General features: G+C 37.1%; 2 protein-coding genes across 3 annotated transcripts; one reads left to right on the forward strand and one right to left on the reverse strand.

Moving 5' to 3' along the window:
- Positions 1-1,782: 1,782 nt before the first annotated feature.
- On the forward strand, positions 1,783-7,758 carry tex9 (testis expressed 9). Its single transcript, XM_044348562.1, has 12 exons — positions 1,783-1,890; positions 3,069-3,202; positions 3,684-3,747; positions 3,908-3,984; positions 4,097-4,142; positions 4,260-4,342; positions 4,495-4,658; positions 5,117-5,208; positions 5,470-5,643; positions 5,750-5,884; positions 7,411-7,545; positions 7,628-7,758. Exons 1-12 carry the CDS (start codon positions 1,843-1,845, stop codon positions 7,703-7,705), a joined length of 1,230 nt encoding a protein of 409 aa, XP_044204497.1. The 5' UTR covers positions 1,783-1,842; the 3' UTR covers positions 7,706-7,758.
- A 162-nt stretch (positions 7,759-7,920) lies between these two features.
- Positions 7,921-11,652, reverse strand: mns1 (meiosis-specific nuclear structural 1). 2 transcript variants are annotated; one of them, XM_044348550.1, is made up of 10 exons: positions 11,559-11,652; positions 11,084-11,278; positions 10,606-10,733; positions 10,373-10,475; positions 9,640-9,869; positions 9,162-9,378; positions 8,956-9,063; positions 8,554-8,811; positions 8,295-8,420; positions 7,921-8,211 (listed from the first exon to the last, which is right to left on the reverse strand). In XM_044348550.1, the coding sequence occupies exons 2-10, from the start codon at positions 11,255-11,257 to the stop codon at positions 8,104-8,106; spliced, it is 1,452 nt and encodes a 483-aa protein (XP_044204485.1). In that variant the 5' UTR covers positions 11,258-11,278; positions 11,559-11,652; the 3' UTR covers positions 7,921-8,103. The 2 variants fall into 2 exon arrangements, with proteins under 2 accessions (XP_044204485.1, XP_044204475.1); XM_044348540.1 differs by having other exon boundaries at positions 11,435-11,644.
- Between the last annotated feature and the right edge of the window lie 2,146 nt (positions 11,653-13,798).

Here is a 13,798-nt window from a genome sequence, read left to right on the forward strand (position 1 = left end):
TACCCCAGCTTTAAAAACAACATGTAGGCAGAACAAACGTGTTATTAAAAATGTGAAACGTTTCTGCATTTAATTCAACAATGAAACAGAAACAAGAACGTCATATAAACTGGTTGTTTTCAATTAATAAAATAATAAAACAAGATAATAAAATAAAAAGTGTAAACATTGTTATATATGATTATACGGGCTAGGGGAGGACAGGGTAACATGAGACACTTTTTACATGTGATGATTTCACTGCAAAATAAAAGTGTATTTGTTTCAAATAATAGATACTATATATACCTCAGGTTTTTACACGTGCTTGAGTTCAAAATGGATTGAGTCATGTGAGCTATACTTTCTTAATTTGTGGTCATTTGATTACTTTTGTTTATGGTTACTTAGATACAGGGGGTGGCTCATTTTACCCACTGGCTCGACTTACCCTGTTCTCCCCTATATATAGTGATCTAATACTGTAGTATGGACATTATTGAGAATATTTCTGTATTTTTAGTTAAAGGCCCCCTCCAGACATGTTTTAAGATATAAAAACACTCTGTTTTAAATAATCATTTGTGTCAGATAAAAAAAGTTAGAGATTCTTTAAAAATACATTACCTCTATGTTACGTGTACAATCTGTGACTATGCAAATATTTTTCATTTCAAAAGTTTAGCTCCTGTCCTGTTCTCAGTCTGTGTGCACTGAAGGCTTAAAGTTCTATCCACTTAAAAATATGTTTTTCTTCTTGTTCCTACAGTTGGATGTTTGAGCTTCACTGTGCAGAATGATGTTTGTGCAGAGTTTGACACTAAAGGACTTTTCCCACATTCATCTGCTCAAAGTGGAAAGTTTCTCTGTGCTCACCTTAAATCTGATTTTAGGGGTGGACCTATAAGCAGGATTTGTGACATCACAAATAGTTTGGAGCAAATCGTGGTCTAGTATGAAATTTAGACAAGTGTGATGTGGAAACGTGACGCCTCCAGTGCACAGAAGGAGTAGATATAGTTTCAAGTATTTTAACGAGGTAATTATCCTGTTTTTGTGGAAAAAACAGACACACATTATTGCTCCAAGCAAAGTATTTTAATATTAATACATGTCTGGAGGGGATCTTTAAATTCTCCACATCACACATGTTATGTTGAATAGTGGACCAGATTGGCTCCAAACTAGTTGTGATGTCACAAATCATGCTTGCAGGTCCACCTCTTAAACTCAGATTTTCAATGAGCACAAAGAAACTTTCTACTTTCAGCAGATGAAAGTGAGAACAGCCTTTTAGTGTCAAACTCTGCACATACATAATTCTGCACAGTGAAGCTCGAACATCCAACTGAAGGAACAAGAAGAAAAACACATTTTTGAGTGCAGGGAGTCTCTGAATATTTCCTCCACCACTGATGATTATACCCTGATGCTTGACCTTGTGACCCTGACTTGAAGAGGTTCCCTGTGTCAAAATCTAGTTTTAAAATCTAAATCTAAATTTGAATCTAAATCATTTTAACTGATAATGTGTAATATTGTGAATATGTAATATTCCACCATAGAAATACTGCACAATTTCACAATAAAGAGGCCTGATGAGCTGAGATCAGTCACATCTGTGTCTACTATCAAAAACAAACTGGACCTTTCCTATTTTCTCAGGCTTATGATTAGTTATGATAAGTATAGAAGGCATCATTAGTCGTCATTACTTTTGTTACTAGCTTTAAACTTGCTATAATACACGTTGTATTCTGTTTTAAAAAGTTACTTCTTATATGTCCTTACATGGCCACCGTACTGTGTGCGCACTGAACAAGTTGCTATGCAACCAGAACCGCGTCGCCTCCGTCAGTGACAATGGCAGAAAGAAGTCTTAATAAAAATGCCCAGTCCGTCGTCTTGCAGGTTTGTAGCGTTATTTTTCTGTTTCTTACAGTTTCTTTTAATCAGAACTGTTTGTGTGATACGAAAAGTTTAAACCTGATGATTTGTTGTCAACAGGTGACGTCGCTCACCTCAGTCAACAAACAACAACTCAAGCTAACGTCCTCTTAACATTGTGGCTGACGACGCTTAGTTTATAGTTAAACTAGTGTGGATACCAGCTAATGCTGAGTTAGAGGATGACAAAATATGTAGCGTTGTGGATGTTTAGTTACATCACAAATCATTAGATTGATAAAATGTGTGGATGGTTGTGTTTTTGTTGATTTCTCTCAGTTTTCACAACAGAGTTTCAATGTGCAAAACTCTCAGTGCAAGAGGTCAAACTGTCTTCTTTCATTTTGACCTATGGGACTTTGTAATACTGTGTGGAGGTTTTTAACAGCTTTTAATATAGTTTCATGTTGTTTCTATCTATGGTTTTTTGTGGGTATCTATTTCAGACATTTTGGTAATCAGCCTTGGTTAATTAGGACGCCAGCACTGTAGTTTCCATGTTCTTATGGCTTAATTAATTGAACCTTTGAAAACAAAATACTGTGCCTGTACATAGAAAGTGCAAAACCATGCTATACAGATTATTACTAGACATACAATCATTAAATCATTAAAGCTGGGTTTACAAACATACTCTCTAATGAGGTACTCACAGTATTCACAGGTGGCTTATACACCTTTTAGTTAATTAGGAGACTTATGTGAGAGGTGTGTGGGTGCGGAGTCTTCTGTGTGCAGCCTGACAGGTAGTGTACTTTAAGGCAGATAATAATTTTGATATTTGAGACTTAAAATCTGCTGATATTAATTATTTAAGATAAACACATAACATACACAAACATCCTTTATATTTTTCTTTAAAGACTTGGGGCCAAGATGAGTACGGAGTGGGACATATTATAGCTATAAAATATAACTTGTCATTGCTCTCTGGTCAGTTTTAAAAAATAACTTTCTTTCTATAATGCAATTTCTTGTTGCTTATCAGCTAACATATACCCCAAGTCAGGCTCCACTATTGTGGATAATATGAAATAAGTTTTACAGAATGTATTGATTGCTTTATTAGAATCTATTAAAAACATGAGAGTGGCAGAAAATATTTATAAAGAAGTATAAGTCCACTGTTCTGTCTTGTTTAGCCCAAGAAACGCCCATCTTCCAGCAGTAAGGGTCAAAGGTCAAAGAGAACTGAAGAACGGCCGCAAGCGAAATCTGCCTCTGGTCCTGCAAAGAAGCACATCGATGACCTTTTTGCTAAAGAAGAACAATACAAGTAAGACTACTTGTTCCAATATCTGTTGGCCTTGCTTTGATTCAGTTGGTGTGACGCAGGTTGTGTCTGAATCTTTTAAGTTTCACTAAACTTTAATTTAGGGAATAATTTCTCTTTTGAATTGGTTGGACTCTTTTAGTTTCAGTGGATTTCTTCATCAAATCTGGTGTTCTTTTATAGACTTATAATTAACAATCATTGCTGACTTCACTGTTATTTAACATTAATAAATGCCTCCTGTGATACCTCAGTTAGGAAATCAATATTCCACAATTTGAGAAAGTTATTGTTATTCTATCACTGTTGTCTCAGGGCGCTGAATAGTGATATACAGGTAAAACTAATACTTCTCTTCTTGTCCATCAACAGATACAAACACAGTGGGTTCATTGCATTTCTTGCAGTGCTGCAGCACAAAAAACCTTGTCAATATAAAACCTAGCTGTGTCATTTTGTTTATTCTCTGTTTTATTTCCATCAGACTCCTAAATGCAGAGCTGGAAGCCAAAACAGCAGATCTAGTGAGACAGGCAGATCAACTAATGGTAAGTTATTAACATGTTTGTATTGTTTTGTTGAGAAATGATTCGTTTTCCTTTGGTGAGTAAACCTTTTAAAATATTATGAGAAGGGGGATGTTATCTTGATCGATTGGCAGATTTGCTTTAAACCTGAATGAGGCTCTTGGTGTTTGTTGGATTTTAGAAAGAACAGAGTGAAGTTCTGTCGAAATCTTTCTCCACCCTGCTGCTCACTGATATTGAGGATGAAGAAGCTTCCAGGTAAGAAGTATCTGAGGTCCAGATCTTTAAAACACTCCAGCTGCCAAACACACCACTGTACCTACAGATCTATAGTACATATCTCTCTATGTATCTGTCCTTTCCCCTGCAGGATGATAAAGCCTCAACAGTTCACCGTGCAGGAGCCTCGTGTGAAGGTATCAGCTCAGAGTATTTAGTTTGTGTATTTCTGAAACCTTGACAGACAAACTACAGGTATACTTTTTTAATGCTGTACTTCCACATTCCTGTATTATGTTATTCTGTGTTCTTAGGTGGTGACTAAAAAAAGGGTCACATCAACATCACAAAACATGCGTGCTGGAAAAAAAGAAAAAGAGCCTCAATGCAAAACTGCGTGAGTTTGATTTGATACCTTTTTAAAACCATATACAACCATTTTTATTCATAAGAAAATAATATGTAGGTCTTGCGTTTCATAAATCATATTATACATCAGAGTTTCTCACAAAGCACCTAAAAGTCTTCACACCATTTGCTTGATTTCAGAACCCCGAAGATGCCTCTTGGGGACGATTTAACAGCTGTAGAAGACTCTGCTGACTTTTTCCTGGCGAAGACGATACGCAGCATGGAGGAGCAGATGAACGACGTTGATCTTCATGACAATGTTGTGGATGACGTGTCTAATGCTGGAGACAACGTAGGATCGGGTAATTTATGTCACTTTGCAAAAAGTAAAGGCTGGTTTTATCCAGTAATAATGAAAAATAAAAAAAAATATCTGCTAATATTTTTAAAAGATGTAATTTTGTCAAACACTGATCTCTCCTAATAATGTTTAGTTCACTGAAGACGTTTTTCCAATGTTATACGATCTCTATTAGCTTTTACTGCACCTGATGGAACCTGATTAGTTCTGAAAATATTTTAAGACAGTAAATGTTTTTGTTACTCTCATGTTATTAGTTACATTTTCTAACAAAGAGGACCAGTGTGTGTTACAGTGGAAACTGAAAATCTTGTCACTTAAGAATCCTAACCTATATTTAAATTGGTGCTTTCACATTAAATAAATCCACATCAGAGCATGTGATCATTTGTTTTTTGATGTGTTAAAGTAATTTTTCATCGGCTTGTAAATCTGATTATGTTCACTCTTCTGTTTAAGGCATTTCAGATGCTCAAATACGAGTTTTGAAGGCAAAACTACGGATTATGCAAGAGGAGCTGGATCAACTATCATGTGAATATTATAAGAAGGTATTTTTAAAAGATGTATCACTGCCCCTGTCTATCAGCAGAGGGGGACAGAGCTACAGCTGAACAGCCATCCAGTAATACAACAGAAGGTGGAAACACATCTGTCTCTAGTTTTTTAAGTAATCATCATGCTCCCAATCTCAATTTTTGAAGAGCCCCTCAGAATATTGAACCTACTTGGTTGTTATTTTTTCTGATAGATGACTTAAACCTCAAACGTCAGACATTTTTATACATAACATTCTGTTACTGCTGTTACAGGATGATGAAAATGCCAAGCTTAGCGCAAAGATTAAGGAGATTGAGGAGGATCGAGCCAGGCTGCAGAAGACCACCAGCATTCAGCAAACACAGATTGAGAAGCACCGAGCGTTAGCGGAGGAGTCTGCTAGGAAATGTGACGGACTTCAGGTGCAGGTGTCTGGTTTACACAAGGTTTGTGTCAAAAGACTGCAAAACTGGTCCAGATATTCTTTAAATAACAGACACCATCTTCCTTCACTGTTCATGTCTGGTGACTTCCTGTTTGTGCTCCGTGTAGGAAATAGAAAATCTCAACAGATCCAACAAACAAGTCGCAGCCGCCAACAGCACTGTGGAGGTTCGTCTGACCAGAGCTCAGGAGGAGGTGGAGAGGTTAAAGACTCAACTCAACAAAATGAAACAGATGAACAAGGTGAGCTCATTCTCTTGGTTTCATTACTTTCCTGTTATTCAAATTAGATTTTTTTTATTTCAAGTTACAAAATTTAGAAAAATTGTTAAACTGTTGCTGACTTATAAACTAACTAGGGTTAATTTACAGATGCTCATATTCATCTTTTTGTTGATTATTTCTAAAAACATTCTGTAAAAATAAATTATTTGTGTGACAAGTGTTTCATCTGAACTATGAGGTGCAGAAGAACTGTATGAAAAATAAGAAACTTCCATATTGAGCCACGATAGCAGATTTTTGTTGTTTTTTTATTGTGATTTCATTCTTTTCTACAAAAAAGTGCAAAACGTTTCATATGAGAAGGAGCTTCGACTTCACTCTTTAGCCATTAGTAGAGACTCAGGACTGGAATTTTATTTTCAACATGGTTCTTATTTTACCTTTGATGTTAACTAATAAATTTAAAAAGTTTCTATTTATTAATATAAAGACAAACACATGCACACCTGAATTTAATCACAGTCACAATCAAAATAGGATCCAAGGTATATTAAAATTAATTTTAATGATACATTTTAAAAATGTAGAGACTTAGAAGGGAGATATGCATCGACTGTAACAGAAATAACTTTCTTGTACTAAACTATTTGTACTACTAGGCATGTAATTTATGCTTGTATAGTGCCTGTAAAATATCCACCATGGAATGAAAAAAAACAAAACAATGTACACGCAGTAGACACAACTTTCTGCTAACAATCTCACAAATTATAACATTTTATAGATGCAAAAACTGTCATGTGACTCTACACATGTTAGCAATGATACAAAATTATTATGATTCATACGTGTCCAAAATCTCAATTTACTGCTCAGTGTAAAGTCAATGTTTGAGTGTTTGTTATATCGGGAGCAGTGAACTGGGAAACAGGAGTGATTGTGGACACAGACATGAAGTAAAACAAACATAAATCAACAAAGTTATGATTAATATTCTCAAAACAAGACCAGTTCCTCAGAGTATTTTATCCACATCTGAATTCTATAAAGAGATAAATTATTTTTTTGTTTCGCTTGTACGAGTCATAGCAGTAAAATGTGGCGTTACAGGGTTCATGTAAAGTATCTCTAAAGCCATGTAATCATGAGTTTTGTAGTTCTGAGATCAAAATGAGTGAAGTAAGCTCACATGGTAACATATGTAAAGTAAAAAGAGGATGCATCTCTTTAGTAGATGGAAAACAATGAGCTCAGTAACTTCACACAGTGATGAAGTGCAGCCTGAACTGAAGTATGCTGGGATATCAGAAGGATTTGATGTGTAGCAGCTGAGGTTTAAACTGCACAATAAACCTGAAAACATCTGAGCACAATATGGAAAATGATACCTGAAGATGTTGTTGGAAGAAAGTTCATTGAGTTAAATATTTTCAGTTTCAACATGCTGTGTAATTCTAACTGGTTTACATCTGAGACCTCAGGTTGCACAAATGTGAGGATTCTGCTCAACTTAATAATTTCTGTCTTTTATTCAACTCAATAAGGACAAGTTAAACGAGGAACATCAGAGTAAAGAAAATCTTCTTGCTGAAAACAAAGTGCTAAAAAAGCAGAAGGCAGAACTCATCGTGGGTTTCAAGAAACAGCTCAAGCTGATCGACATTCTCAAAAGACAAAAGGTAAGTTTTCTCTCTTGTACCCTGTTAGTAGTTTAACATCGGCAAATCTGTTTTATTCTGAGTCTTTTTTTTTGTTGTGCAGATGCATTTTGAAGCTGCCAAGCTGCTGTCGTTCACAGAAGACGAGTTCATGAAAGCTCTGGACTGGGGGAAGTCATAAACAGTCAGCATGTAAAACTTGGACACTTGTGCCTCAATAAATATTTAAAGATATTTGTCTGTGTTGTGGAGCACAAGAGGTTTGTTGTCTCTCAGATTTTTATAAGTATAACTTTATTATAATTTAAAAAGTTTAGCATTTGAATACACACTGAATATAGATTTGGAGATCAGTCTCCTAAACATCATCACATTCAGCCACCAGACACATTAAAATCTTTCTGGAATGATTTTAATTAATCAGCAGTGTCCTAGTGAAATGTTTCTAAACCTTTCTGCTGTCACTGAATGCAACATTAATGCAGCCATATTATAATATTGGGGACTTAAGTACTTCGTGCTCACTGTAACCTTAAACTGTCCTCTAGGGGCACGGTATGCAATTTGGGGGAAAGAAATTTAATCGCCCTCCCAGCCGTCTTCTGAGAAGATATCAGCCTGACGCGCCTTGAAGTTTTTTCTGAAGTCCTCATCAAAGTGCTCCAGGTCGTCTTCACGGAGCAAACCCTGAAAATATTAACAGCTGCAGTCATGCACAGAAGACGTGAAACCTGCGTAAAATTATTTATGATTCTTACACCGACTCTTACCTTCGGCAGGTATCCAAGAAGTTTAGTTGCATGACGTTTAAGAAGTTGCTGCCTCTCTTCCTCAATTATCTGTCTGCGCAGATTCTCCCTCTCCTGCTCCATCGCTCTTTCTTTAGCCTCCAGCTCCTTCAGGAGAGAGATCACAATGTTATTATCACAGCAGATCATTTACATAACAATCAAAAGATGAGATACTACATCTGTACACTGTCTGAGCTCGTTCTTGATGTATCTGATTATGGAAACAGAGAGTTCGTACCAAGTCGGCCTCGCGCTGCCGTCTTCTGTCCTCAATCAGCTTCTCCACCTCGTGTTTGTGCTCGAGCTGCTTCATGCGTCGTTTCTGGGCATTCATCTGCTCGATCCGATCGTCCTCTGCGAACTTAGCCATCATAATTTTCCGGAAAGCCTCCTCTTCCTCTTTCTCTGCCTGCCTCCGCATCTCTTTGAAAGCCATTTGCTCCTGGCAGGTCTGCTGCATCATCAGCCTCTGTCTGATTTTCTTCTCCATCTCTTCCTGTTGGATGAAAGGTCAGAAAATCGACCATCGCAATCCAATATATAAAATTACATTTACGTTGTTTTTTTCTTTGTCATTAGTGAAATCTCAGCTGCATCTTTGTGTATTTAAAAAGTGAGACAGTGAATCAATTATCCTCACAATATCTCTCTGCCTGTTAGCCTCTTCTTGTTCCTCCAGACAAAGTTCCTCACGGACTCTCTCCATCTCTTCACGCTGCTTCTTCTCCTCTTCAATCTTCTCGGAGAGCTAGAGGAGAACAGAGAAGAGTGTTTTATTTTTGGTTTTTTTGATGTGTCATTGAGTGGGTAGATACATGGATGGGAGTTTGAAAAAGTTGTCTCTACTATTTTATGAAGGTGCTGCTTCGCTTCTTCTCTCTCTTGGATCTTTGCCATTCTGTTTTCCTCCTGCTGCTGCTGAAGGCTCGCAAACTCCACGATGCGTCTGTTCTCGGCTTCCGTCTTTTCTTGCTCCATGCGTCTCCACTCGGCCCGCTGCCTCTTGAATTCTTCAATGTGCTGCTGAGTGGCTCGGACCTTCTCCAGTTTCAGCTGTCTCTCCCTTCGAGAAAAGATAATTATTTTGCAATCAATCAATTATATTACAGCTGTTCCTCAACTGCATGTTCAACCTGAGCTTCTTAATTAAAATATATACATTTGTTACATGATTAAATTCTAATTAAATATAAACATGCCAAATTTAGATCCATAGCATTCCAGTCCAGTCTTTGTTGGCACTCATCTCTCCCCCCAGTTAACCCCAGTTGACCGTGTGCCTGCATGCGTAGTGGCATTCATGTGTAAGAGTGTAAGGGCTCACATCTGATCCTCCTCGTAAATCTTCCTGACGATCTCGTCGACCATGAGCTTCTCCTTGAGGAACTCCTCGTACGCCTCTTGTCTCTTGCGCTCCCTCTCCAGGAGCTGCTGCTCCAGCTCTCTCTGGTACTGTAGCATCTCCTCGTGGCGTCGCTGCTCCAGCTTCTGCTGCTCGACAGCTGCCCTCTGATGTTCGCTCTTCATCCTGCGGGTGTAGTCTGCCTCCTCACGCTAAGGTCAGAGAAGAGACGTACACTGTATAAATCCTCAGAGTTATTTTGCATTTGAAATTTACACTTGAAATTAGGATTAAATCCCATTTAAGTTAAAAGTGATTCCAGCATTTCGATAAGTAGAAGGAACCTAATACATTTTTCCTAATTCCTTCCTTCATTAGGAGGAATAACAACATTTTTACCCCTAAAATTGCTCTTTAAAAAGTATCATTCTTGCAACTTTAATTAAATACAGATAATTACAGACCCACGCATGCAGCTCAACAAAGTGTACATAATCATTTTTATTCATTGCAGTTCTTTACACTTTTTTCTATATTTAATGACACTGAATCTCTGCCTTTTGGTGGCTCTTATGCAAATAAAATCATCTGGTTTTATTTAAAGTAAGATATTTGGAAGAACTGAATCCATGTTTTACAACCAGCAGCTGTAAACCAGCAGTAGTTTACAAAAATAAATTGGTAACTGCCCAAAATCAACGAAGACAGAGCTCACCATTGTCTCAAACCTCAAAGCTTCCTGCTCTGCAATCTGCGCGGCTCTTTCTTTGTTCAGATACGCAGACTTCAGCTTTGACTCCAGTTCTCGAAGCTCCATGCTGGAAGTGATTTAAAGAAACATTTCAAAACTGGTATTGAAGAGGCCAACGCAGAAATCAGAAAGTGTTGCATTTGTACGCAGATCCATAATAAAACAGTAAGTTGAGGTAGTGTGTTAAGTGTGTGCACCTGTTCGCTTTAATATACTGCCTCATTTTTTCATCTCTTTGCTTTTCATAGTTGATGCGTGCCAGCTCTTTAGCCAGTCTCTCCTCCTGTTCACGCTGCTTTTCCCTGTTTGTTCTCTCCTCCTGTGCCTGCAAATTGAGTTAAAATTTGATTATTGACATCTTTACTTACAATGAAACAGTGAAGTGTTGTGTAAAGCAAAGTTTGGATCTACATTAACCTACCCTGACAGCATTTCCACTAGCTAAAGCTAATTATCAACTGTTAATTTTGTGATTGATTGATTAAATGTTTAGTCTATAAAAAAGGTAAGGAAAAAGATGAATTTTTAAGGGAAGGAGAAGGAGTAAATGTCAGATAATTTAACTTTTTGTGGGATAAACCATATCAGACACAAATTATTATTCAGAGTATTTTATATACATCTTAAAACATGTCAGAGGGGATCTTAAACAAAATCTGCACTAAGCAAACCCACCTTTAGCAGAGCACTCTCCATCTGCCTCTCCTTGAGCTCCTCCTGCACCTGTCGCAGGTATCTCCTCCTCTCGAAGCTCTCCTCGTCCCTCAGACCGGCCTGCAGCTGCCTCTCTCTGTCCACCCGCCGGGCCTCCTGCTCCCGGTGCTGCTCCCGACTCTGCCGCTGACTCATTAATCTCGCCCAGTTATGACTCTGTCACACACACACACACACACACACACACACACACACACACACACACACACACACACACACACACACACACACACAAAGAAAACAGTTTACGACCCATCAGGTGAACAGCAACAACACCAACAGTAACAGTGACGCGGGGAAACGCAGGTTTACCATGTTTGCGGTGTTTTTCGTCGATTCCCGCCTTGTTAACTGGACTATCTTATTCGTTAAAAACTTTGAATGGATTCATTTGAAATGTTTTTTGATGAATAACCGACGTGAGACACTAACTGACCGCAGTTTTAGTCGAGCTATCGTTGGGGTTCCTCGGTTGTTTGGCGTTTCGTTGTCCTGGGAACGTCGCGTCTTTGTGCGCTCAGCCAATGAAAACCAGCGGAGATGATGACGTCAGGTCCGGGAAAATCAAAATGCGTTTTTCAACTGGCGAGGCAGAGATAATGACGTCATATACCGCAATTAATTAATTTCAGTTGTTTAAAAAGGAGGCTCATATCATATGTTTACTTATAATGAACTCTTATCAGAATATAATATCCCTGTACTTCCTGGAGCAATGGTCCTCAAGGTGGGGTCCAGGGACCCTCAGGGGTCCTTGAGGAGGTTCCAGGAGGTCCCCGGCAAAAAGGGGAATAATTTATTTTCACTATAATCCATCCATAAGTAACACAATGACAGGGTGTATGACTACTTTAGTTATGGGTTTCATACACTTTCTGTAATAAAACATCAAAAAGCAAAATTCTTATCAGATGGGGGTCCGTGGTCTAATTTGTGTCAGTTTAGGGGTCCTTGAGAATTTGCTATTGTCTTTCTGCTACTCTGTCAGGTATTAAAATTCTGAGATATTATCCGTCAAACTACCATACCAGAATTATATATTGGGAATATAGATCATTTTTTGAATATAAAAACCAATAGTAAATATATAAGGGAAATAATCCAGAGGGGCACAATTAGTAAACTTGCTTCTGTATTTATTTGGAATAATCTGTATATTGGTATAGACTGGAAAAAACAAGATTATTACCGCAGAATTTTTATTGTTTCAAATAAGGTGCGAGATGTGCCTGAAAATATTGCACAGGTGTTATCCAGTTAATTCAGTTATTGTAGAATACAGACTAAATGTTGACCCTCTTTGTTTCTTCTGTCAACATACAGATGAAACAACAACTCTTCTTTTTGGGGGGACTGTAGTCAGACTTTTTGGTATGAGTTTAATTTTTTTTAAAACAGAAAATTAGTTACTCAACTCAGGCTCAAAATACAATTTATTTGTTTTGGGTTTTTTTGTTTGTTTGTTTGTTTGTTTTGCTGATGAAATGCCTGTTAAGATAAATTATTAATCTTATTTCTTTATTAGCAAAATTCCATATACACTCCAGCAAATTTGCAAATTTGGAACCTAAACTTACTGTCTTCATGTCCTTAAAATCCTCCCCGGACACTAAAATACTGCTCAACCTCTGTGAAAACTACAGCCTCATGTAATGAATTTGATTTGTAATTTATTCAAATTAATTTTGTTTATGTTTGCTTTTTATTTTTATTTCTTTATTGATGTTATGATCTTTGAACTACCTCAGCACACATTACCTTGTTACTGTTGTTGGAATGGTGAACCTGTTATAAGTTCCTTTGTGTAAAATAAAGTTAAAAAAAGATAGAAATAATAATGATGAAGAAACTAAAATTATTAAAACTAATTAAGAAAAAAAGTGCTTAGGTTTCTGGAAAAACTGAGCTTGTGATGAACACTCAGTTGTAGACTAATTCTTGTTTTATTACTCATCACATATGTATTATTTTTATTATGTCAATGCTGAAAAAGCTCTGTCCCATCACAGTCATGAGCTCCCTGCTCTGTTTATGGAAAAATAATAAAAGGAAAATTAAAGAGGAGCCCAGTAACAGATCAGAGGCCAGTGTTGCTCCATCATGATCTCCAGGTCCACAAGCTGCTGCTCATTATTGCCTCTTTGTTTCACAGATACTGAAGAATCAGCTTCTTAAGTTCATCCAACATGTAAAAAAAATTTTCCACTGTGAACACTGGAACCAGATATGTCTAATTTAAGAAAAAATGATACAAAACAGGTGACTTAAAACAGGATATAGGCAAAAATATTGACATGCGTTGGCCTGTCAGTACTATGATGCACTATTATACTGAACAATTTCATGGAAAACATCATCAAAAGTAACAAAAACAAACTATTCTTGCTTTTTCTGATTTTTTTTTACTGGATCAAGGAGTTTTTGTTTTACTATATAACTTTTTTGTCCAAGAAAATGCATCAACTATATTCAATGAAAGTTTAACTCTACATATTGTTGTAGTTCTCCAATTAAGACAGTATAACAGACGACTTTACAGTGGATGAAACTACAACACATTTCTTCGGGATATTTGCATCATACAACTGAAAACTACACTTAATTTACCACTCAGGCATCTTGACACCTTTAGACATGCGACACTGTAAAAATGAACATGTCAAAAGAAATATAGAC

This window comes from Thunnus albacares, chromosome 1 (genome assembly GCF_914725855.1).
Source record: "Thunnus albacares chromosome 1, fThuAlb1.1, whole genome shotgun sequence".
NCBI lineage: Eukaryota > Metazoa > Chordata > Actinopteri > Scombriformes > Scombridae > Thunnus > Thunnus albacares.